The 26,945-nt window shown below is 39.6% G+C and overlaps 1 protein-coding gene across 1 annotated transcript; it reads left to right on the top strand.

The window, feature by feature from the left end:
* On the top strand, positions 1-26,945 carry CycA (cyclin A). The gene is made up of 8 exons (XM_045736579.2): positions 1-406; positions 15,280-15,539; positions 15,622-15,799; positions 15,972-16,195; positions 17,699-17,903; positions 21,331-21,432; positions 23,907-24,055; positions 26,268-26,945. The coding sequence occupies exons 1-8, from the start codon at positions 236-238 to the stop codon at positions 26,314-26,316; spliced, it is 1,338 nt and encodes a 445-aa protein (XP_045592535.1). The 5' UTR covers positions 1-235; the 3' UTR covers positions 26,317-26,945.

Consider the following 26,945-nt stretch of genomic DNA (forward strand, 5'->3'; position numbering starts at 1 on the left):
AAACTGTCGGCGGTGTCCGGCCGTCAGCTGAGTCCTCGCCCCCACCACACTCACTCTCCCGTTTAACTGTCTCCTACTGCCTTAAAACACACTCATGTGGCGTCTCTAGTGCAGCAAGGCTTCGTCGGGCCTTGGTTTACCTCGTAATCTGATCTAAGCTTAGGCCGCGTGTGTGTGTGCGTGTGGGGCTCTCCTGGGTCTGTGGATATAAATATTTTTTTAAAATTGTGTCAATATGTCTTCTACGCAAATATACGAGGACCAGGAAAATATAGTACCGCCTCAACGGAGAGGGAAACAGGAGTTAGAGGCAAGGACTAGCAGTATAGTGCCAGGGACGAGGAGACCAGTGCTGGGAGCTATCAACCCTAACCTACGGAAACAGCCGACGAGAGCAGCTAAGCAGGTGAGCCTACCTTACATTTGGCCTAGGCCTACCTGATTTTATGGTTCTTGGGTGAGTGTGGTTCCTTGTGTGTGGTGCAAAGCTTCCACGGAGCTTTACTGCCTCCAAGGATGAACTTTGGAGGTAAATAGTAAATTTTAAAAAATGTTGAGCTGTCTTAACCTTAATTCGCCTTATTACCCCAATGATTTAAGGCCCAATATAAAGGTGTGAATATGGGTGGTGGCGGGTTACCTCTGGGGCTAACTATAGGGTAGGCAACTGTGGCTGGTAATTGTTCATCGTATAGTTCACCAGAGGAAGTGTTCCTACATAGTATGAGATAGATGTAAAACTTGTGTGCATATTGGGTGTACTAACTCCCAATCATCATCTTGGGAACAAGACTGGTAAGGCTGTTTGACCTTGCCTCGGGAGGGAAAGTTTAGGTTGTAAAACTTTCTTTGCATGGGTAAGAAGCGACTGGTGCTCGCACTGTAGTCTACACATGGATTAGTTTTATTGATGGGAAAATCATTAAATTTAATGTAAAACATTGAAGATTATCTTGAGGTATTTTTTTTTTTTTTTACAGGCAATATCAGTGTACTGGTATAGTTTTATAAGTGCAGGGGAAATTTTTTTTTTAAACCTTTTGGATCAATGAAGATTGGCACGTGCATGAATAGCTCATAAGTGGTAGTTATCAGACTGTATAGTAACAGGCACTTCCTATCACCTAATGGCTCTGTTCACCTATCAGTAAGTAGGTACCCAGGAATTAAGTCTGCTTGCTGTGGGGTTGCATCCTGGGGGAGCTCGATATAAGCTAGACATGGGACAAGCAGCCAGCGTATTTATACAACACATTAGCTGTTATGACCGATTTCTTAATTTGTTGTGGGAGGGTGTGAAAGGTCCGTACTCTAAAACGGTCTACATTATATATACAGGTAGCTTGTGCAAAGCATCCGATTTTAAGCTACAACTAAACTAGTGGAATGTCTTATGAATACAATCTTACATCCGAAAACCTTGTCACCATGAATATTAACCTTGACCAATAGTGACAGGTTAAACTGCAATGTTCGTCTAATTTGATATTGGTCTAAAATTGCGGCGTTCCCGCTTGTGTATTTGCTGGGTTTGTAAAGCTTCGTACGCATGTCTTGTATTCTAGACATTATATTTGGCCTCCAACGATAGCTGCTCGAGATGGCCAATCTTCCTTCCCTACCACAGCTATTTCTGATCACCTGACAAAGTACTGACGTGATTGGTGGTATCAAATGTGTTCTAGTAAATGGAAGGTGAAACTTAAAGGGGGGCCCAAGACAGTGCAGTAAAGTGTTTATACTTTTAGCTCCGTACGTTACGTACACATTCCTCACTTTTGCATAGGAACCCTATCGTACCAAAGTGCATGAGCTAAAGTTCGTCTTCAGAGAGCTAATTTTACTGATAGGTTCTAATTGTAAAAAGTAAGTTATAGTTGAGTGGATTTTAAAATTGGCGAAGTCTTGTACGTTGCGACTATTAACAAGGGCGTATCACTCGAAGGCAGTTTGCCATTTTTTCCTGTATAAAAAGTTGCTCTAGATTACTGTGGGTTGCTAGTTTAATGTAGCTAATCTTTACATTGTGATAACATCCACAAATCATGCTTGTTAACTACCACACTTAGTTTGACTAGCTCTATAGCGTAATCAATGCAAATTCTGCGTTCCATATCTTTCGGGTCGGTTTCATAAAGCAGTTGTTAAAGAATTTTCGTAACTTTCATATCGGCTTCTCGGCAATAACATCTAGATTCGGTAAGGTATTTACAAACTCAGATCATCATAAGAACAACCCTTCACACCGACTCCCAAGTACCCGTACCTTTACATAAACCGTATAAAAGTAAGTTTTACCGGGAACTCTGAATACAGTACACTCAAATTAAAACCTAAATAACCAGTTAATCACCTAAACTTCCCTCTTCCCTCCATTTTAGGATTGAGCTTAAGGCCTATCAATTGCATGATGGTTGCATGACCGTGACAGTTGCTCGCTGACCAACTAGCACGTACTGTATACGTTTATTCATGAACATGCCAACAAAATTTTACTACTGTATATACAGTATACATCTACAAATGGGTTTCAGTGTGTTGGTAGTTTAATATTAGTAAGTTATGAAATGTCATTACATGAACTAGTTACAATGTACACCTTTTTATATTAAATAAAAGGTATATAAATGACATGACAAAATCAGCCAACGGAGGTATTTAGTTCCAGATTGTGTAGTAGACCGTGACTTGGTATTGTTTACATAAAGGTGCTCCAGGGGTGTCATAGCTTGGAGCAGTGTTCTTGAAGTTTTGCATTCGTAAATAGTAACTGCCATGAAGGAGATTAGAACGGTTTTGTAAGTTTTTTTGCAGAAATACACTAGCAAAATCTGGGTAGAACAAAATGTTCTCAAATATTTGTATAGTAGTAGTATTAACCCCCCCCCCTCTTCTATAAGCTCTTTCTAGTGCTAAAGATTTACTTTTAGGAATGTGTACTCGTGGAGCATACACGTGTAAGGCGGTAATTTTTCTGTATTGAAGAACCAAGCTGTACAGTATAATTTATAATTTGAGTAAGTCACTAATGCCGAAGAATAATTTACCATTTTATATACCTGTACTATCTGTGGTTTATATACCTGTACTGTGTATGGACCCAGATCAGATTTGAAAATTTACCTGTAGTTATTTAAAACCAATTAGGCTTGAAACTGAATTGCAAATATTTAAATGTGTACCTAATTTTTGTTCTTTAATCCTGTACTTCAAATTACTGGACAATATTTTTTGTTTTTAATGTATTTAATGGGAATTAATGGTTTTGAATTGGCAATCCTTATGAAGCAGGAATTTGGCTGAATCTCTTAAATGGTTTTAGAGGTGCTGGAACTTGTTAGTTGCATAAATGAGGGAATGTCCACTTAATTGTCCACAATATTTGCAGTTGTCATTTTAATGCTGGTCTTTCATGCATATTTATAACATACTGTAGTTGCAGTCTGTCGTTTATTCAGCACTGATGGTCTAGACCCGCGGTTGCCAACCTTTCGGAGCTCGCAGATCACCAAATTCATAATTTTAAATCCCATGGACCACTAATATGAATCCTGCAGTTCACCAAACAAGAAATGATAGTTATTAAAGTCAAACTATGATGCCATTAAATGTAACTGTTAGAGAATAGTTACACAAGATACACAAAATTCTCGCGGACCACTGTTCGCTGCATGCATGCTGACAGATATTGACACTGGTCTAGACTGAAGGCTGGTACTCTGTACCTGGTAAAATTATACTAGGCTACAGAAGATGGTGGAATGTGATTGCTATAAGACTAGATTTAGGCCAGGTTTTATTTTTTGGTAACTAGTTGTTGCTGGCATATTGAAATTTGTTGGTTTACCCCACTTGTAATTGTTAATTTCCATAGATCCCAATGTGACTAGGTACCCAGTTATACAGTAACTATTGTAGCTGAAGGTTGTGAAGGAAGCAAACTGGTGATAGTTTTTCTTCATTTAGGATTCTTTAGGGGTTTAATAGGTGTTAGTCTATTTAAAAATTATGATGGTTGTAATAATATTCCAGGAATAATTTGAATGTGAATAATTTGGTTCAAAATATGGAGGCAGTCACTTTCTAATTGAAGGAGTAGAGTTGGTGCAGTTTGTGTGGATTGTCGAGATATAGGTAGCATCAGTATAGTATATAATTTTGTTGAGGGATACATTATGGGTCGTAGAGATGACGACTTTGAGATGGTGTGGGAAATGCATTTCCTTAATTTTAGTAGGATTAATCTCTGCAACAGGAATAGCCCCAAGATTGTGGTGCTGGCTTGTAGCCTGGTGCAAAAGTCTGGTCCATCTTGGAGGGCATTTTAAACTATGTAAAAAAGTAACAGGATGGCAAGCCCACTAGTATGTCACTTTACTATTAACAAAAGGGTCATTTAAAAAGTTAGCTTAAATGGGAATCCTAATTGGGCCTCTATTTGAGGCACAGAATTGATGTACAGTATGTAACAAGGTCAAGAGTACAACAGTACTGTACTTAAGACCATTGTGAACACTGCCTGAGGTTTTGATGATCTCCCTTACAGACTTGTGCACTACTCACAAACCACACTTACACCTTACTCTTGTTGTCACTGCCTATGCTTTCATCTTTTATAAGTCATGGGCTGTGTTGAGGTCCTGCAGTATCTTTAATCTGCTGGTAATTGCAAATGGATTAGAAAGGCTGCAACATAACATCATATATGCTCTTGATCAGACCTGGCTGTTTTGTTAGCACCCATAGGAGCGAGATTTCTCGCTCTAGTAACTGGTTATTGCTATGACGAGACCTGTTCTACTGTTACGTGTCTAGAATATTTTACTCTTCTGCTTATCCTATCAACTTTAAAAATACTGAACAGTTTGGAAGATGTTGATCAGGCTGGCTTCTTCGAAAGGTCTGATGTAACACTAGTAATGGTTTAAAGCTCGACAGTCCACAGTTTAGGACTGAAAACAGGATCCTTTATAACTGTCATAAACCCATGGCCTTGCCTGTCTGCCAAGCCAGAAGTGTCAAAACTCTGAACTGTCAGGTCCAGCTTGAAGAAAAATATTAGGACAAATGACGAGGGTGGGGGGGTACCTTTTCGACGAGCTGCCAGCTTAATGTCCTCGTTGAGGCCACTAGTGTTGGTGACCCTCGGGTAAATTCAGGTACTGTAAATTCGGTTGGTTATTCTGTTGCATAACTGCAACTGCAGAATCTACAACTAACTTGAACTCTCTGATGTTGGTTCTAGGTTTCTTTTGGTTATTGCCATTTCTGCCCTCATAGGTTTGTTCCATGTTGCTTTGGGCCATTTTCAGCTGGGTTATTTAGTAATGGCAGTATATAATAGTTTTGGTGCTGCCAATTTGGGCTATTGTCAGTTGGGTAGGTTCTGGTGCTCTGTACAGTATATTCTTTTACTCGGCATTCGTGTATGGATACTTTTTTTGGGAGGGGGGGGGGTGTGGGTGATGGGTGATACCCAATTATCTATGCCAGGTCTGCTGGTTGGGACTACAGTATTGTATATTATTACGGTAGTTTTGGCTCCAAGGGGCCAAGAGATTAGTTTTAGTAAAAATTGTTCAATGTCGACCAATATTTTTTGACGTTGTATGGGAAAAAGGCTGCAATTGTTAAATTTCAGTACTGCAGCCTAAATGGCAAGAGATTTAATTTTTTTTTTCCAGTTACACATTTTAAAGTGTACAACCACACGTTTCAGATATAAACATTGACACATTAGCATACAATAAAGGATCTGTAGTCTGGGATTTTCTGAAACATGTTTAGTCTTCCTAATACAAAGTCAGTCAGTCCTGTCCCAGCCCCCAGCCCCCCCTCAAAAATGCCAATGTAACATGTTTATTGCTATTATAAAATCAATAAATGAACTTGGGGAAAAAACAATGACTACACATTTTAGACATACTTTCTTCTTACAAGGTGTAAGTTTCATGTAAATTGAATAAAAAATGAGTTGTATGAATGTTTGTTACTTGAAGTAAATAAGTAAAAAATAGTCTAAGGTGCTGCCATCTGTGGCCGAGGTTGACATCAACCAATTTCCTGGCCCCCTTGGCACCCTTACAGATAGGTTTACGTGCCATCAGGTGTGAAAGTTTCATGCAAATCGTCCAATAAACAAATAAAATGAAATTGAAAAGATTTTGTTCTTTTTTTAATAAAACTAATTTTTTTTAATGATTGTGATAGCAGTCACACGATTTCAGTTGACAAATGTTTGATAAGCATTTTTGACCATTTTTGAAAAATTGACACCTACTTCAATATTTTTTCTCCCTTCCTCTTTATGCTACGATACAGAGGCTTGAACCAGATGAAACACTTTTCATATACAACTCGTCAAAGTTTGATTGAAATCGAACCAGTTTTCATTTTTGGCATATTTGATTCTCTTGGCCCCTAAAGTTTTTTTAGGTTGGGCTGCTCATGACTTGGTTCATGCACAAGCATGACTTGTATTGCTTCTCCTTCATTGACCTTTGTTTTTTGCCCATGCATTGATCTGTAGTTCTGAATTCAGTTTTTTATAGGAGGGGGAGGGGCAGAGAAAATTGCATTTGGTCTTCATATACCAAAACCTCTAGCACTCGAGACAAGTTCTTGGACAGGTTCTCAATAAATGTTGAAAACTTTCCCCTGTCTAACCTTTACTCGTAGTGGGATTTTTCTCCTTCCATTGAAAGATAAATTTGTTGTAGGGGGGGGGTTATCCTTTCCTACTATTGTGCATCCTGTGACTTGTAATTTGTAGAAATGCTTTCACTGCACTTGGTATATAGGTGATAGTGTACCCCCAGGAGGATTTCCCTTGTTTGACTAGCTGGTATTTCTGGTCTTGTAATTTACTTCTTTAGCAATTTAAATACCGTACTGTTTTTTTTTTTTTTTTTTTTTACTGTGTACTACTTGTCCTCTGTGTAGCTTATCTTTGTTGGCAGTGGGTTAGATGTTTCATATAACATCTCTGAAAGATGTTTCACATGCTTGCTGAAAGCTTCTCTGAAGGTCTGCTAGTAACCTGAACATTGCCTTAAAGCAGTTCTCCCTTGTACTCTGTAAGGCTTCTTGTTTGTTGGGGTTCATTGTTTTGCCTCTTTCCTGGCTCTTCCTGGAAGAAGTTTGTAGACTGTTTATATCTGCATTTTTTTAATGGCTCCAATGTTTGTATTTAAGAACTTGATTATGCTAGTGAGGTCTCGACTTGCTTTGATGTCCTAATCCTATGGACATTGTCGCCTGTTCATATACAAGCGTTATATTTTCTAAAGGACCCCCTTGTAGCACTGGGGTTAACTTGTTTGTATTGTGTGGGAATCGATGGCCGTCAAGAGAATTCTTGACTAAAAATTTGGTTTAGCTAGACTGTGTGCAAAGATAATGTCTGTACGGCCTGGCTAGATGGTAGACTGCTAAATTTTGCTGTGTATAGCATAACGTTCGTAATTTGCGAACCTCTAGTCGGCAATTGCCTTACCAAATGTTACTGTTCAATCATTTGTTTTAAATTAGTGTATAGTAAATTCTAAAAAAAAAAAAAAGCCCTGTGGTACTGATAATTTCTCCACTTGCACTAGACTGAACTTGCTTTAATTAGGCTTAAACGCTTTGGGTCAAGTCTAGGTAAATGTACTGTAGTTCTATCCATAGAATCCTTTAACCCCTCAACTGCGCCAGCCAACAAATGTCGTTTTGAGTTGTCAGTTTTTTAATTAGACTATATTTTAATGTTTTTTAATATTTTCATCACTGTTTTGAAATGAAAATAGTTTAGTTTGGAAACATTGACATTAACATTACCTGAACATTTATAGTGTCCTTAACAATTGCACTTTGAAGTTTTTGCCAATAACAGGTGTGCAGTGCATAGGTTAAATACTAAACATTTATTAAACATGATAGGTCTGTAGTGGCACAGTTGGTTAGTTGCCAGCTTGACTCGCATAATAATTTGTTGGACAGGAAGCCTGTGTGGGTATATGTATAGAGGTTCCCCCTTGCCCCTCCCTCCCTCCCTCAAGATTGAACTACTGACCCTTCCCATGATGCAACAAACAATTTGCTTAACTCTTTGACACCATTTTACTACTAGGTGTGAACAGAGGCATTAGGTAGGAGACTTGCCAAACCATTTGTCCCGCCCAGGAATCGAAACGGGGGATCCCCAGTAGTGTCTAGCAAAAGCACAGTAAAATAACATACTGGAGTGAATGATATGGAAGAAAATGCAGAATGGATTTGCAGAATAAAATATTGTTTGTGCTTGTGTGTGCCTATTCGAGAGTTCATTTTAGTGCTAGTCTTGTTTATGCAAGGAACTGAATTGACTACTATACTGTAGTATTTACCCCTCCAACCTCTGGAAAGGGGCGAGTGGCAAATCTGGAAGTCATGTTGGCATACCTCCTTACCATCCCAGAGGCATAGTTTGTGCAAGTAGATGCCTTATTTAATGCATGAAAGATGATCAGTGACTAGATTGGTATCTTTCAGTTAAGAGCCCATTGGAGTTTCTGCACCGACTCCTAAATTAATAACTTCTGGGTGGTAAATTTTTGAGACTTCTTTCCATGTAAGGAAATTGTGAAATGACACTTATTGGTGTAGGCAATATAGCTGTTGCCAATAGTTCACTTGACTAGCAGGACCTCACTCGTCCAGTTTATGCACAAATCGGTCTTTCCATGAATGCCTCAACACTGCTTTTGGAAAGTTTTTTAATCGGTTTATAAATATGCCTGTTTAGCTATTGCATAAATTTCAGCCTTAATACTAGTACATAGTGCTAGTATTAAGGTTGCCCTTAATACTTTGCATATATTCCTTGCTTTATATGCAGCCATTTGACACTTCTGGCATAATCTACTTATGGGAGTAGTTCCTTGGACTTGAACTGCTGGTTGACTGCTAGAGTACCGTAATTACCTCACTCGTACACAACTTTAGGTTGACAGATTTGCAAACTCGAGTTGCTGCGTTAATTTTGACAATATTGCTAGATTTTAGTGGCACAATCCCAAATTCAGTGCAAAATTCCCCTTTCGCTATCATGCTCGGTTTCCTTTAGTTGAGCAAATAGACTTCCTTGCAATATGTACTTCTTCTGGTGTCCCATAGTAGTGTATACCAAAGACTTTATCTTAACCGCTCTCTACTTCTTGGCTTACTTGCTTGATACCTGCTTGATGGGGTTCTGAGAGTTCATCTACTCCCTAAGCCCAGCCCAAGGCCAGGCTTGATTTGTGAGAGCTTGGTCCATGTCCATTCATTAAAGCCATACTTTGCAACCAAATATAATGGTGATATTGTCAGGAATAAAAATGGGCATCTCGTACTAAGCATGTACCTGCCTAAAGTCGGTAATTGGATAAACACAATTCTGCTGAACATTTCTTGCTACAGTGTCAGATTTGAGGGGGTTGATGTAGACCTCGGTAATTTTCCTCTGTCCGGAAGGAATGAACGTGTGCCTACTCGCCTCTTGTACATCATGTAGGACTGGCGTGGGCAACCAGTACCTAGTGTTTCCCTCCTTGGGTTTCTTGGTTTGGTGGTGGCCCCCCCCCCCCCCACATGACACCCTCCCCCCCACATGACACACCCCCCACGACACCCCCCCATGACAATTCAGGGCAAGCACAGCAGTTTGAATCAGATTTATGGGTGGAACAGCTTGCAGTTACTAGATAGAACTGCTTGTAGTTCCTATTAATCATACCATGGCCCATTGTAAAGCTAAAGGGATGATTTCACTGCCAACTAACACACACACACACACACACACACACAATGGTACAACCAGACCTGACTGCTTAGATGAATAACCTTTTGATCCTTTAGTAACTAAGACAGACAGTTCTCGGGAGCTGACCTCTATCTTCCTAGTCAGCTTTATCACCTCGATACCTTAAAACAAGCAAATTCATCAGCTCCTAGTGTTTGAAGGAGGTCATGTTGCACACTTGGTCTACTGTCCTGCCACCTATCTTGCATGATCCAGGATGTTTTAACCACATGTTTGTCAGTGATGTAATTATGAACTGGCTACTAAAACTGCCTTCTGAGCAACCTTTCTGGCTGCAGATGAACTCGGTCTATCAGTCAGCCGGGTGCTAAAATGGTGTCTTTATTGAATGTACCATTCTATCCCTGCATGTACTAGATGCCTCTTGCAAGATAATGTGGCAAGAAATACCCCCCCCCCCCAGCTGATCCTCGTGCAAAATAAGTTTTTTTTTGTTTATATTTATACAAGTCTCCAGATCCCTTGGACACTGTAGATAGTGAGAGGTATCTGCATAGAATGCACTGGGAAATCCTGTTTCTGGACTGCTACATCTTATGGAGTGTATCACCTGCATACTTCTGTATACTCTACTAAATATATATATATTCTCTTAGTGTCTGTGTTTATTATCACCATACTTTACATAATAGAACCGTTACATTGGTTTAGAAAAAAGAATAAAGGCCACCCTTTACATAAAATTTTTTTTATTAAGGGGGGCCTTTATTCTTTTATTCTTTATTCTAAACCAATGTAACAGTTCTATTGTTACGTAAAGTATGGTGGTGATAATAAAGACACTAAGAGAATATATATATATTTAGTAGAGTATACAGAAGTATGCAGGTGATACCTCGGCGAGCAACGGTGAGACTTGAGCGCACAGTTGGTGTTATTCTTTATTCTTATTCTTTTTTCTTTTATTCTTTTATATTCTCTTTTTTCTTTTATATTCTCTTAAAAATTTATAGAGTATAAAAGGAAGAATATAAAAGGAGGAAGAAGAATATAAGAGGAGGAAGAAGAATATTCTTGTATAAGAATTCCTGTATAGGAGGAGGCAGAAGAATTCTTGTATAAAAGGAGGAGGAGGCAGAAGAATTCTTGTATAAAAGGAGGAGGAGGCAGAAGAATTCTTGTATAAAAGGAGGAGGAGGCAGAAGAATTCTTGTATAAAAGGAGGAGGCGGCAGAAGAATTCTTGTATAAAAGGAGGAGGAGGCAGAAGAATTCTTGTATAAAAGGAGGAGGAGGCAGAAGAATTCTTGTATAAAAGGAGGAGGCGGCAGAAGAATTCTTGTATAAAAGGAGGAGGCGGCAGAAGAATTCTTGTATAAAAGGAGGAGGCGGCAGAAGAATTCTTGTATAAAAGGAGGAGGCGGCAGAAGAATTCTTGTATAAAAGGAGGAGGCGGCAGAAGAATTCTTGTATAAGAGGAGGCGGCGGCAGAAGAATTCTTGTATAAGAGGAGGAGGAGGAGGCAGAAGAATTCTTGTATAAAAGGAGGAGGCGGCAGAAGAATTCTTGTATAAAAGGAGGAGGAGGAGGCAGAAGAATTCTTGTATAAAAGGAGGAGGAGGCAGAAGAATTCTTGTATAAAAGGAGGAGGAGGCAGAAGAATTCTTGTATAAAAGGAGGAGGAGGCAGAAGAATTCTTGTATAAAAGGAGGAGGAGGCAGAAGAATTCTTGTATAAAAGGAGGAGGATGCAGAAGAATTCTTGTATAAAAGGAGGAGGATGCAGAAGAATTCTTGTATAAAAGGAGGAGGATGCAGAAGAATTCTTGTATAAAAGGAGGAGGAGGCAGAAGAATTCTTGTATAAAAGGAGGAGGAGGCAGAAGAATTCTTGTATAAAAGGAGGAGGAGGCAGAAGAATTCTTGTATAAAAGGAGGAGGAGGCAGAAGAATTCTTGTATAAAAGGAGGAGGAGGCAGAAGAATTCTTGTATAAAAGGAGGAGGAGGCAGAAGAATTCTTGTATAAAAGGAGGAGGAGGCAGAAGAATTCTTGTATAAAAGGAGGAGGAGGCAGAAGAATTCTTGTATAAAAGGAGGAGGAGGCAGAAGAATTCTTGTATAAAAGGAGGAGGAGGCAGAAGAATTCTTGTATAAAAGGAGGAGGAGGCAGAAGAATTCTTGTATAAAAGGAGGAGGAGGCAGAAGAATTCTTGTATAAAAGGAGGAGGAGGCAGAAGAATTCTTGTATAAGAGGAGGAGGAGGCAGAAGAATTCTTGTATAAAAGGAGGAGGAGGCAGAAGAATTCTTGTATAAAAGGAGGAGGAGGCAGAAGAATTCTTGTATAAAAGGAGGAGGAGGCAGAAGAATTCTTGTATAAAAGGAGGAGGAGGCAGAAGAATTCTTGTATAAAAGGAGGAGGAGGCAGAAGAATTATTATATAAAAGGAGGAATTCTATTTTCTAAACCAATGTAACGGTTCTATTGTTACGTAAAGTATGGTGGTGATAATAAACGCACACTAAGAGAATATATATATATATATTTAGTAGTATACAGAAGTATGCAGGTGATACCTCGGCGAACAATGGTGAGAGTTGAGCGCACTTATTCTTTTTTACTTTTATTTTTTAATCTTTATTCTTTTTTCTTATTCTTATTCCTTTTTATTCTTTTTTTTTACATTTTCATATTTTTTTTTTTTTAAAGGTACATTGGGTTTGTGAGAATACATAGCATAGTATTTACAATCTTGTAAAGCCACTAGTACACGCAGCGTTTCGTGCAGGTCCCTAATCTAACATTTTAAGTAGGTAAATTCTAGCAGAATTAATAAGATACATTGCAAGAGATGAGATTAGTAAGTAAAAGCACATTGGTATATTAACGCTCTGATTAGTGACAGCTTGATTGGCAATTTAAAGATTAATAGGCACTATACAGCAGATTGATAGTGCACATAAGACAGCTATGATCACAATGGTAAAGATGTTCGGATTGGGTACATAAAGATTGGGAGATTGGGTAGCAATAGATGCAGTGCAATTTTAAAACAAGGTAAAAAACTATGAAGATGAAATTAGGTACTTTAGTTTTGTTTTTGAATGACAGTTGGACAGCTTTTAAATCAGGGAGTGAGTGCCATAGACTGGGTTCCTTTATTTGCATAGTGTTTACACAGATTAAGTTTGACTCTGGAGATATCAGATATTTATTTCTGATGTGGTGATAATGGGTCCTATTACATCTGTCCAGGGAGAGTTTCAGAGCAGGATTTGCATTTAAGAACAGGATTTTGTAAATGTAGTTGACACAGGAGAATTTGAAGTGAAATTGTTTAGCATGTTTAGGGAATTTAACAAGGAGGCCAAGTGTCTGAAAGCAGAATTTATTATTCTGATAGCAGATTTTTGCTGGGTGATGGACTTGAGGTGGTTTGCAGTGGTTGAATCCCATGTACAGATACCATAATTAAGATACATCTAGATTAGTGCATAATATAGATGAGAGCAGAGTTGGGTACATATCTGATTTTGGAGAGTATACCAACTGTTTGAGACTTTCTTAGTTGTTGTTGTTGTTGTTGTATGTGGGTGCTGAAGTTCTCTTGTCTAGGAAGAGGCAAAGAAACTTTCCATTTTTATTGCTAATGTTTACATTGTCTATCTGAAGCTGAATTGCATTTGTAGATTTGCTTTGAAATTGGATGTAGTAGGTCTTTTCTATGTTAAGTGTTAGTTTGTTGATTGACATCCATAAGTGGACTTCTTTAGTTCATCATTATTAACATTATTTAGTGTATGTGGGTTGGGGTTGGAGTAGATGAGGGTAATATCAGCAAACAATATAGGTTTCAGAATGTTAGAGACATTAGGCAGATCATTGATGTATATAAGAAATAGGGGAGGTCCCAAGATGCTGCCCTGTGGCACTCAAACGGTTATTGGTAGTGGGAGGTTATATTATTGATGGCTACACATTGGTGTCTATCACTAAGATAGGATTGGATATAATCCAGTGCATGGCCGCTGATTCCATAATGGAGTTTACGTAAGAGGTAATTGTGATTAACAGTATCAAAGGCCTTTCTCAGGTCAATGAAGAGTCCAATTGGAAACTCATTTTTGTCAAGGGCTGAGTAAATTATATCAAGGAGACTAATAATTGCATCATTGGTTCCATACATCCCAGCATCATTAGCATCTTTAAAAAAAAAAATTGCATCGTCGGAGGGATCAGAATGAGAAGCAGCGGGAACGCACAATGGTTTTCTCGTTAATCAAACAAGCGCTCGCCAATTGAGACATTGTCGGCGATTGGCGCGCTCGTTATTCAAAATGATCGTAAATTGAGGGGCGCGTCGTGCGAGGTTCCACTGTATTTGTCCCACTGCCACCCCCCCCCCCCCCCCATCCTTTCACCATCTCTCCTGTAATAGGTATTTAGGGAAGCTGATCCATTAACCTGTTGAAAATTGCCTTGTGGTTTCACCTCAAACCAGCTACAGCATTTAGTGCCTCTCCTTTCCTGCTTGTACTTGTGCTAAACACTCGCTGTGACTTGAACCCTTCTCCCTTCTCCCCTCTTCCCCCCTTCCTTTTTCAACAAAGTTGCATAATGTTGCAGAATTTTGCCATAATATGAACAAAACAAGAGCCGTGATGAGGATTCGAACCTGCGTCTGGGAGCATCCCAGACCCTGCCTTAATAGACTGAGCTACGACATGGTCAAGAGTTGAAACTGAAGTTCTACTGAACTTGCTGGATCCTATAGATATTATCTAAAGCTCTTGAATTAGATTTGGTCAAAGTAAAAGGTTACTAGGACCATATTTTTACTAAAATAGATACTGTACTTGCCGATAAAAACAATATTTTGTACATTGTAAATATTTGTAACTGTACCACTGGAAAGAATGGCCAATTTTCTCAAATGCCAAGAAGTTACAAAGTATGTAGTTTAACTATGATTTGGCAAAAATGTATACAGAATACAATATATATGAAGCCTGTCCATACTAGGTAGAATAAAGAATTAAGGAAACTGAATTAATGATTGGGCTAAAAATAGCCTAAATGGCAGACCATGTATGTTGACCTGCTTTTTAACCAGTGACTTCTCCAAATGTGGTATGGTACTAATTGTTATGGTGAGGCTTTGGTTGCTCAAGCTGCCAATAGGATGAATTAAATACTGAATAAATTTAACGTTATATTAGTCCTGTTTAAATATGGTTTTCTACAGGTGTACTGTAAAAGTTTTAAATGCCATCATAGTAACTTTGTTAGATCTTGCTTAATTTTATGTAAAGACTGTCATGCTATTTAATTTTCAGTCGGGAGGAAAATTAGCTTTACACATGCGTAAAAACTTTGGGTGTCTGCATCTTGACTTTGAATTTGACCTACATGATCCAAATTTGAGATTACAGTAGACTGCAGTAAAGTATAGGGAAAATTATACAATTTTTTTAGGTTATTGAATTTAGTAGTTGAAAGTAATTTATTGTTGTTTTATAGGGCGTCAGCTATGAAACTGGAGTTCCACAAGTCGGGGATGAAAATGTGTGCCCCAACCCCAGATTGGCTTCGAGTCAACCTTTCACAATTCATGAAGATGAATCCTCTTGTGTATCCATGGGATCCTCCGGATCAACCAACTTGATGAGTAAAAGCATCACTTCGGTGTCCTTACCATTACAAGAACGGTTAAGTAAACCCAGAGAGACAAAATCAGAAGGCACTCCAGAAATTGACCCATCTATAACAATGCTACAAAAGTAAGTAGTGTGGCATTTACAGTTGGTAATGAAATCTGACTGACATTGATATAGTTTTGTACTTAACATTCATTCTTTACAGATCTTCAGATATAGAAAGTTCTGGGTCAACGGATGTTATGGAAATGAGTGTTTGTGAAGATGATCTCATGGTAGTAGAAACAACACCCAGAGAGGATGTCCTTCATAGTAGAAATGATGATATTTATGATGTACCAGAATATGCTGCAGATATTTATCAGTACCTGAAAGAAGCGGAGGTATGATTGTTTAAATTCTTGTGGAATCTTTGTACAATATTTTCTTTAATTTCAATACTAAGGAAATTATTATAATGCCTATATTAGCAACTTTTTTTCATTCGGTGTGGGTTAATGAATTAGTTTGTGATAAACATTTACACTAAACAAAACTTTTAATGTTCTCAACCAGGTATGTCACAAACCTCGTGCAAACTACATGTCGAAACAAACGGATATAACAGCAAGTATGAGATGGATTCTAGTAGACTGGCTTGTGGAAGTTGCAGAAGAGTACAGCCTTCACACAGAAACCTTATACTTGGCAGTGTCTTACATAGACAGATTTTTATCCCATATGTCGGTTAAGAGAGATAAGCTGCAGCTTGTGGGCACTACTGCAATGTTTATTGCTGCGTGAGTATAACGGTTCAATCAGGTCCATCCTCCTAAAGTTATAATATAGTACTTGAACTATTTGGTTGAATGTACAAAAATGGACTGTAGCATCAAACATTTTCCTATTTGTTTAAATTTAATCACTTTAAAAAAATGACTTGCTTAGTAATTTTACTTTAAATTTAAACTAAAATTTAGTAATGCTAAAGTGTGGTTCATTGGGTCTGTCCATTTTTTTTAAGTGACCAAATACTTGACATAAGAACTATAAATCTAGAAGGCAGATATAGTTACCTTTTTTAAAGAGTAAATTTTGATTTTACTCTAAACGTGTACTTACTGGATTGAAAGCAGTAAGGATCCTTAGATTTTAGTAGTAAGATTATACTTTCATTGCAATTTAGTTGTCCTTTTGCAATATTAAGATATCACTAGTTTAATGTTTACTTGAAATAGTTCTGTAGTTGCTTTTCTTTTGGTTCCTTCTCCTTACTCTATTAATTATCAAAGGCACCTGATTAATCAGTTTCAAAACAAAGGGCGCTGGATGTAACATGGATTGGAGAAGATTGTCACTCTTACTTTAAACTAATTGCGCACTACAGTAACGTTATATTAGTCCTGTTTAAATAAGGTTTTCTACAGGTGTACTGTAAAAGTTTTAAATGCCATCATAGTAACTTTGTTAGATCTTGCTTAATTTTATGTAAAGACTGTCATGCTATTTAATCTTCAGTCGGGAGGAAAATTAAGTATTGTACACTTCAGTATTGGCCTGCTTATCCTTTTAAGAATGGCAACTTCATGCAGATTCCCTCTTGCTCTGAACATGCTTGACTTTGCACAGCTATTTTTGGACTACTGTACTTGGTTTTGAGAAACTTTGCAAATGTTAGTGAAATTGTTCTGTGAAATTGCTTTGGAATATTCTCCTAATACAGTATTGTAATTTTTCTAAAAATAGTAAGCAAATACTGTAGTGTATACATGATTTTTAAAGTTTTTAATTTTATATGTTTGGAATTCAAAACCTCCCCAAAGTAAAAGTTTGGGTTGGCTATAGATTCCTATTTTTGTGTATCGTGTAAGTTAAAATTCTTGCACTGTTTTACATGGAAATTCCCCTCTGATGAGGGAATCTCTTTCTGGGGGGGGGGGGGAGGCTTCTGCTAGTTATGTCTTTGCATTGCTTCATAGTTAAAAACCAGTAGTACCACTCTGGTGTTTAACTTTGTGTTATCACAGTTGATGATAAATCCTTAAATTTGCTTGCCTGTCCATGGGAAAGACGGGCAGTAGGGCACATTCCACGATGCTTGGTTAGGGAGCCTCCCCTACTTTCCACGATGCTTGGTGGGGGGAGGCCCCCCCCCCCCCCTTTGCACGGTGCTTGGTTAGGGAGGTCCCCCTCTGTACGATGCTTGGTAATTACCCAAGTGTGTGTGTGTGGGGGGGGAGGCATCTTAATTTAGTCTGGATGGACTAACACTAAATTATGAAAATGTCATTCCTATTTTTCAGAAAATATGAAGAAATCTATCCCCCAGATGTAGGGCAGTTTGCATATATAACCGACAATACGTACAAAGTTGGTCAGATCTTGCGCATGGAGCACCTTATACTGAAAGTGTTAAGCTTCGATATGGCCGTACCAACAGCACACTTATTTGTGAATAAATTTTCAAGAATGTGCAAAAATTCAGAAGAAACTTTGCATTTATCCTTGGTAAGTGATATTGTAATTTTTGTCCCAAGTTTGGCATATAGGTCTGACATGCTGTAGTGTTTCTGGAAACTTGTTAGGCTTCATCAGGTAACTGAAGTCAAACTAAAGGTTTTTTAATATCGATTCTTTCTGGTTCTTGCACAAGTGTTCATATTTGGGGTAAGGTACATAGTTAAATATACAATTTTATTTTGCATATTCATTGTGGAGGAGTTGCCTCTAATCAAAGTTAATACATGGTAAATATTTAATACTAGACATATTTAAGCATAAGACTTGCCTCTACTTCCCCATTGTGGAAGGATAAATTTTAAGTCCAGTGTAGCAATCAAGGTGCCTGGGTGTCCTGTTCTGGTTTACTCTTCAGGGCCTGGAAATTCCCTGTGGGTTTGGTGGTTCTATAGATATTCACCCCTGACCCTGCTCCTGTTTAAGAGTTTGTGGGTTACTTGTCATTGGTGCCATATTGACTTGAGAATGGTCCATCGACTTGAGAATGGTCCAGGACGGACCGAAACGTCGTCGTCCCTTCAACTTCGTGTGTGGTCTGGTCAACATACTTCAGCCACGTTATTGTGACTCATCGCCTGCATTGGTGCCATATGTGGTGTAGATTCTTTTTGTCGCCACTGCTTGTTTGGTCAGTGTCACTTTCAACCTAGTCCTGTAGGGTTGCTGTTCCCATGTGGCTCTTTCTGGCCCTTCTGATTGAGTTTGGAATTACCAGGCAGCCACTATTTTCAGTTCTCTAGGTTGTGTACCACAGAGTTGCCCTGATATATTCATGGTCCTGGAATTAGAAGTATTGGCGAGTTCAACGTTGGCTCCATCTGCCCCTCTACATCTCATTCCTCCTCCTCCTGCTTCTCGCTCCAAAGCATCTGTGGATTTCTGAGTTGGGTCAGGGTTTAACTCGGGCTGTAACTTAACCAGCTTTTGGGGGTTGCCATTTCAGATTTGGGCATAAAGGTAGTCGAGCCTGCTGATCCTACCGAGGCTTCTGGGTTTTCCTTTCAGCTAGCCCTTTCTTCCTTTGAAGCCTCTCCCTTGGACTGTTTTATATCCCAGGTGATGGGTGAGGATGCTGGCTCTACCCTGGGGCTCTCCACTGCAGCTTCCAGGGCTTGGGAGGAGGGTTGGATTTGGGCCCTTGGGATCCCTTTTGGACTCTGGTTCCTGGTTCCCTCCAAGGATGGTATTTGTAGAGGGAGGGGGTGTTCATGTCCTCCCTTCCTGTATGTGGGGTGTTTGTGGGGCTCCACTCCCCCCCCCCCCCCCCCTCCCCAAGGGTTCATACCCATGTGCTTTTGGGCTTGTTGATCTTCCTTTTGAGGTATCTTGCCTCTTGAAGTCCCCTCCTACGACCGGTCAGGAGGCCCTTTTTCTTGCCTCCTGTGAATCCTGGTTTTGCCTCATTACTGGCCCCTTAATCTTTGCGTGTAGGGTTGTTGTTTTTTATTTAATATTGAGGCTCTTGGGAGTTTCCTGGTTGGCTGATAATCCCATATTTTTGCTTGGGATGGCTTTTGTGTTGTACATTTCTGGAGGGCCTGTCTTTTTTTTTGGCTTTTCAATGACTGCCCGTTCTTTCCTGCTCTTCCTGGAGTACAAGGCACGTGCATCTTCATCCACAGATCCCCTGTTGCTGGCAATGTATGTCCCTCGTGCTCGTCTGCATTTGGGTTCCATTGTTTTTCCTTGGTCTCTTTGCATTGCATCAAAATTGACTTCTGGAGAATGTTAAGATACTCAGCAGGGGGCCACACAAGGTGGTCCTAGACTGTTGTGGCATCTGCTGCAATTCCTAAGCTGTTTGGCCCTGTGCTCCAGGAGGCAGTGGCAGTGTTCTTTGCTGTCTAACTTGTTACAAGGCTGTGTTGGCAGTTTAAGATTCAGCATGGTGGGGCCCGTGCTCTCCTTGACTCTTTCCTAAAGATGTTGAAGTGCAGTTCTTCACATCAGCGGCTGCAGCTCAATTGCCCATTTCGAACCACCTCGGTGTTCGAGGTTCTCGTTCTTTGTGGTTGGACAGAGCTGAGGCGTTGTCTGCTCTTGGTTTAGGGAGGTCATTTGTAGAGTCAAATGACAGGTTGCAAGCACTTTCCTTGTCCTTGTCAGCATTGTGCTCACTCTTTCCAGAAGACAAGCTCTTGTTTTCAGGTCCTAGCCAGATTTGGGCTGGAATTGTTCTCACACTTGGCTCGAGTCATCATGGCTCGTCTTCAGTTGTTGGGGGTTTTGGCCTACCTTGCAGACTAACTACTGTGGGCTCCCATCTGGGCTTACTGTCTGCTTGTCAATGATATAGTTCTCGGCTTGCTGGGTTTGGACATGGTTAGGTCTCGTTTGGAAGTTGGTTGGCATCACTTTCTCTGCCTCTAGCAGGGTTTCAAGGCTGTAGCACCATCTGGTGTCGAGATGGCCCCCCCCCCCCTCCCCGAGTGACAGTTTGTGTGGGAGCCTGAATATGGCCTGCCTCATTTTTTGTCTGGGTAAGGTTTAGCTCTGGCACCTGGTCTGCTATCTCCAGGGCAGCCCCTTTTGTGCCACTGTAATCATTGGATGTGGGCCCTATTGGCCTTTTGCTGGCTACTGCATCATTGGCTTTCTCTTCAGGCTGTGTTTTGGCTCTGTACTGTCAATGTCCGGTGTCCATTGTCCTCGCAGATGGGCTGTCCTGGTTCTTTTTCCATTTTCTCAGTGTGGACCATCAATGCCATTTCCTTCCAGTGTCTTTGGGAGAAGTTTGGGCGCCCAGAGCGCTTTGTTGGCGTGGACTCGGTGCCTTTCCTTTTACGTGGCACAGTTCCCAAATTATGAAGCCTGTGCAGTTGATGCATTTCTCAACTGGTAGAGGTGGGGGTTCTGATCCTCTTCACCCCAGTCCAGCTGTTGCTCTGGGTCCTGGCCAAGTTGGTCATACCATGAGAGGGGCCTTGGTTACCAGCTCCGCCCTAGTTTCAGGTATTGCTTGTCATAAGTGTCCAAACCCAGGCGTCTTTCTGCAGCTACAACTATCTGAAGCTTGGTTTATACCTCACTGGTACCTCACTGGTTCAACCTTCTCTCCATTTTTTTTGTCCCATCTGCCTCTCTTCTCAGCGACAGGATAACGTTTCGTGTTGCTCATTTTGCCACTTACATTCCTTCGGTCTTTTTTTTTTTAACCTAAGAACAATGTAGTTAATGTCTTGGTGACTGAAGATGGGCAGCTTTTATTTTAATAACCCACAATTTATTTTTAACATGTCTAGTTTATAAAATTTTTAAATTTTGTTAAAACTTTTGAACTTGTATTATAGTATCTGCCACATTAGTTCTTAAGACCATTTAAAGCTGTACAGTGGTACAAAACTCCTGATGGATGTTTGCATTCAGTACAAACCTCTTGTATTTTATTCCAATGCCTTCATGTTTTTTATTGCAGTTTTTAGCAGAGTTGTCAATGTTAGACTGTGATCCATTCCTACGGTTCCTACCATCTATGATAGCGGCTTCTGCTGTTGCTTTAGCCAATCATACCACACAGGTAAAAAGCTTTATTAGTACTGTAATTTAGTTGGATTAGTTTCTAACCAGTTTGTATTTGTGATAATTCTTGACGGGTAACTTAGAAATTTGCCTAGACCTATCAAAATGTTATAGCCATGTGTAATACATGAAAGAATTGAGGAAAATATTGTAAATGGTGTTTGCATCGTACAGTGATGGTTTAACCATAATGTTATGCAGGATAAACTTTAATAGAAAAGTTTCCACAACAATGATCAAAGGTGAAAATAATAGATTGGTTAAAGAATAGGTTAATGGACCTTGATGACATGCAGTACACACGTCTTGGAGAATGGTGAAATGTCTTATCAATGATGGAGGATAGTGTTTACTCTTGACTAATTTTTTTAGAATGGGATTTTATGGAAGGTTTTGCAAAAGTGCCATAATGTACCAAATGGGATAATTGGAAGGTGTTGAGCTGATGAGAAAACTATTAGTAAGAATTAAAGGCAGGAGAATGATGGGGGGGGGGGGGGAAATAGGTGACATGTATAGGTAGTACTTTGCCAGAAGATAAGAGCAGATAAAAAAAAATCAAAGTACCAAGTTCTGCCAATTGAGAGATTTATTTGTCGACAAATTTCAATCTACTCATAAGTAGGGACGAGTATACACTCAAAGCTGTAGAAGTCACAACAAAATCAGATTGAGGGGGAAAAATTGCTCCTACCCACCCAAAAAAACAAAAAAAATTTGGACATTGGCGAAAGTAAGATGCATACCAAATACATTACCCAATGTTGATGACAATAAGCATAATCCCATACTTATTATTTGTATTGCTCAGCAATGCTATAAAGGCACTAGCTGCAAATCCACTGTGGACACTTCTTACTACTATTCTTTGTGCATCAGACAGGTGCTTGCATCCCTATATTACATTATCCCACAGTTCCAGTTAATAGCTTTTCTCATTATAAAAAAAACTTAAAAAAAAATTATTCTAAAAATCCTTTGTAAATATTGATCAAACTTTCACGATGCTGAAGCCAATAAGTTGGGGATCTGTAACATAAGTAATTTTCATGCAATTCAAATATTTTTTTTAAATTCCAGACCCTTGTGCTGTAGCAGTACAAGGGTTAATGTATTGGACAGTAAATGTCGGTTGCCCTTTTTTTATATGTATAATTCAAGAAGAGTACAAATAACGTGTTCAATTCAATAAATTCCTAAAATATTTGCAGGTAAGATGGATTTCCCTTTCCAGGATTTCCATACATTTTGATATTCTTCAAAGAAAGGGTCTAAATTCACTAGACAGCTCTAGTATACCTAAGTAGTTGCCATTTTTTGCTGACCCAATTTGTTTTTCTCCAAAATGGCAGACCTCTAGAGGCAAGGAAAGCGAATTACAGAAACCACAGGTGTCAACACTATCTCTCTGCTCTGAGTGATGTTGCTAAAGAAATAATCTACACCTCCAGTTTCTTTGCCTTATCAAATATGCTGTTATGCACTTTTGATCTTTTCCACTTTCATGTTCTGCAATAACATTGGGGTTCAATGACTAAACACGGCAATATAGCAAAGGAAGATTCTTCCTTGGACAATAGGTGACATTCAAAGCGGTACAAACAACTTTGGGATGGTGACTAGAGAAGCCATTGACGTTTTACTCCCCATTCCGCAGTTCACGTATGAACACAGTTTGATAAACTTTGCCTTCCTATTCTTTACTCCAGCTGTTTTATATACTGCACAAATTTGAGAGGTGGCTATCGAGATTGACGTGATGAGAGCCCACTAAGAATCCAGTAATCTATAGTTGGTATCATTAATGTTCCATTGCCCTGGATTTCTTTTGGATTGCAAACACCTTTACTGTTACAAATTTGGTTATTTCCCGTCATAAAATGTCACCAGCAGCATCAGTAATATGTTTGCTGAAACTAGACGATTGGTAGCAGGAATGAATGTGTGCGCTATATCTGAAGGACCAGTACTAGTGGCTGACATTGCAAGAGGATGCTGATGTGGATGCTATATATTTGCACCCGTGTTGAGCCATATTAATTTTGGAAGTTTTCCAGTTTTCTTTCTCTGCAGCTCTTACTCTTGTGCTTCACTCAAAACATTTTTCATTTCTGCTGAAAGGGTTACTCACCTGGAAATATATATCTTAAATATTTAGTCACACACCAGGATGTAGGGTTGTATTATACAAGTGTGCTTGCAACAAGACCCAAATATTTAAACATTCTGCTGCCACAATGAACATGTCCTTTGCTCATGGGGCCCCCGGGCAAGTGCCCATCAGGCCCATGCGGTAAGACTGGTCTGAATGTAAAGTTTTTGGGCATGATAAAGTGCATTAATTTTTTTTTATATACTTGTATATAATAGCTTTTCCTATACAGCTCTACAAATCTTGGTCTACACATCCCAGTATGACAAGTCTGTTTAAATCTGAAGTGGCATTTTCTTGAATTTATTTTTCCTTTTTAGGCGAGATTTGCCTGGCCACAGCATATGGCAGAATCCACGGGATATACGCTTGAAGATCTAAGAGAATGTTACGTTAACTTGTATAGAGCGTTTTCTAGAGTTCAAGAACCACAGCAACATGCGATAAGAGACAAGTACAAAAGTTCAAAGTAAGTACAGTAAGGTAGTAGTCTCTGCTGGTTGCCAATGCAGAAATTTGTGCATGTTACTTTTGAGTTTTTACTCTCCCTACTTTTTAAATCTTATTTAATATTGGCAAGTCGCCAATAAATGCTTTTGGGGTGAAGTTTAATTTTAGATTTGAGGTATACCACATAAATTGGGTATGACTTGTTCAGTGAAACCTTGTAAATCCTGTGTAAGTGGTGCCCAGAACCCAACGTTGTTCTGAGCACCATTTTTTCTGGTTGCCCTCGGTCTCTTCCCTCTTGGCATTTTCTTGGCTCTGTTGACAATCTTGCCATCTGCTGTCAAGGTGATGACTCCTTTCCTACAACAGCAGCTTTAACTTGATTGGTGGACCAGGACAACACTGCATCAATCGTATCTTAAAGTTCTCTACAACTAAGACTTGTGCTATGACCCTTACTCAGAAGCAGGTTGTGCTTTGTCTCTTCTCCCCCCCCCCTTTCCTTTTCACCTTATGGTAATTCTCTGTATAAGGATTCTGCTGAACTAATGAGGTTAATCTTTGACACTTGTATCAAAGATTGTGTTAGTCTTGGTTACCCCATATCTCTTATCTCGGTTGAATGCTCTGAAGCCCTTAACTTAAGGTCTTGTCCCATACTTGCTGGGGAGCTGATAGGCACACGCTCCTCTTTATTCCTATCTCTTGCTGTCTAAACTAGATCATGTCTGTCCTGCTTATTCGTCTGCCTCTCCCTCAACTCTTCGTCTTGATGCTCTTCACCATATTGGGTTACTCCTCCGCCCTGTTGCCTTTCATTAGACGCCTGCCCAGAGCCTGTATGTTGAAACTGGCATCCTGTCTACAAGATCACTGTGATCACCACGGTCTTCGCTACTTTGTGGGGTCTCTACAACACCCTCGCTCTCGCTTATGTCGTACTTTGACCATTACCCCTCCTGTGGACACCGTTTCCTTTCACGACCTTCCCCTTTCTGTACAATTGCCTCGCTTGCAAGATTCTCTGTTCGTGTTAACAATGTTTCTCCTCGTGTTCCGTCCTTCTACCCATGGAAGGGTTCCTTTTTTAAATTTTGTAGAACTTTGACCCGCATGACTAAAGCTTTTACCCCTCCTGCAGTTCTGAAACGCCTTTCCCTTCGTCTTCACACTCCAGCCTGTGTGTGTCGCCTGCCTACGGAAACTAGCATCTTCATGGCAGAACTTTATGCAATTGTGTGTGCTGTTGACTGCCTTCACGCCGTAATTCTCTCAACAATTGTTGTACTGTAATTGACTTTCGCAGTACCCTCATGGCTCTAGAGTTCTTTAATCATGTCCATCCTGTTTAATTTCAACAACCTCATTTGCTGTTTATCTTGGCAGATTTAAGTAGAGTTTTGCTGGGTTCCCAGCCATATTGGGGGTTTCATTAAATGAGCGTGTGGACACTGCCACGGAGGCAGCTATCCACACTTGTTAAATTTCCTGGAAAGGCATTTCTTTAGACTTCTACCCAATTATTTATTCCTCAAACAGTGCCCGGTGGCAGGATCGCAGGTCTTGTTACCAGTAACATGCTGCGTGCTCTTAAGGGTAGTGTCCCCATGGCTTTCCTCCTACCACCATAATCAACGGTGGGAAATGGCTCTGGCAAGGTTATATATTGGTCATATTCAATTAACTGTCACTTTAAAGAGCAGGGCAGCACTCCATTTTGTCCAAAACTGCATTGTTCCTAGTTGTGCATATCTTTGTTGAATGTCACGACTACAGGATGTGTGCGCTTCTCGACTGTCCCTTGCGGTCACCTGTCCCTCGATAGAATCCTTTGTGAATAGGACACTTTTGATGTTTGTCTTGTGGGCTTTTAGCATCCTTGGTGATATTTAGTGCCCTCTGATTATTTCGCGCATTTGGTGGTGCTACATAGCCTTCCCGGTTTGGTGCCGCCTTTTGATGCTTGCTTGTGGGGGGGTTTTTGTTCTAGTACTGGCATAATTAGTGATATTTAACGCCTTTTGAATATCCAGTACATTTGCTGGGACTACATAGCTTTCCTGGCTTGGTGCTGTCTCTTGATAATTACTTACACCATTTAGTTAGGAATATCCCAATTTAACTTTCATTGCTATGTCATTAGATAGACAAACTGTAGTATTAAGTGTGAATTTTATGGATTTTGCAATGTGGAAACATTACTGTTTTGACCTAATACAAATTTCTTGCAGGTGGCACGGAGTTTCTCAACTGGTTCCTCGACAGAATTTTCCCTGGTGATAAGTGTTGTGAATGATGCTAATGTGTGCTCAGGTGTTTGGTGTGTGTATATTTGAGAGTTTTTGTGCTAGATTGGTGTGTTTAAAGCGTACATGGATAAACTCTTGATCATGAGTGTAGTAGTAATGTGTGAAGCTCGTGGTAGATGCAAGTATTATGGCTATAAAGCTCTTGATTAAACTTGGACGTTTGCACACGGGTTACAATTTTTATGAAACGCAGGATCTATGGTCAGATTTTTATTTTTAACTTTAGTGATTTTTAACCCTAAACAGTCACTATTTCCAGTGGCCTGTTGTGTAAGAATTTTTATCACTAGACCAGCTTTTGGCCTATACACACTGCATGACACCTGGTTTGTTCCTTGTATGAATTTCAGTATTTTGTAAACATGGGTTACTCTGTTTAACCTTTGCTACATTGAAAACATATCAGTGTTAAGAAAGACATGTATAATTGTCTGTAAATATGTAATCTAGACTTCATTGAAGGATCTTAATCCTTTAATATTTTAGCAGGAATGACTTGTTCCAATCTTTATCTTCATCTCCTATCCCTTAATTTGATGTAAAAGTTCAACCATTTTCATTCCAAAGAATACGTCATTATGGAATAAAACCTTTTCTGAA

Source organism: Procambarus clarkii, chromosome 18, assembly GCF_040958095.1.
Source record: "Procambarus clarkii isolate CNS0578487 chromosome 18, FALCON_Pclarkii_2.0, whole genome shotgun sequence".
NCBI classification, from domain to species: Eukaryota; Metazoa; Arthropoda; class Malacostraca; order Decapoda; family Cambaridae; genus Procambarus; species Procambarus clarkii.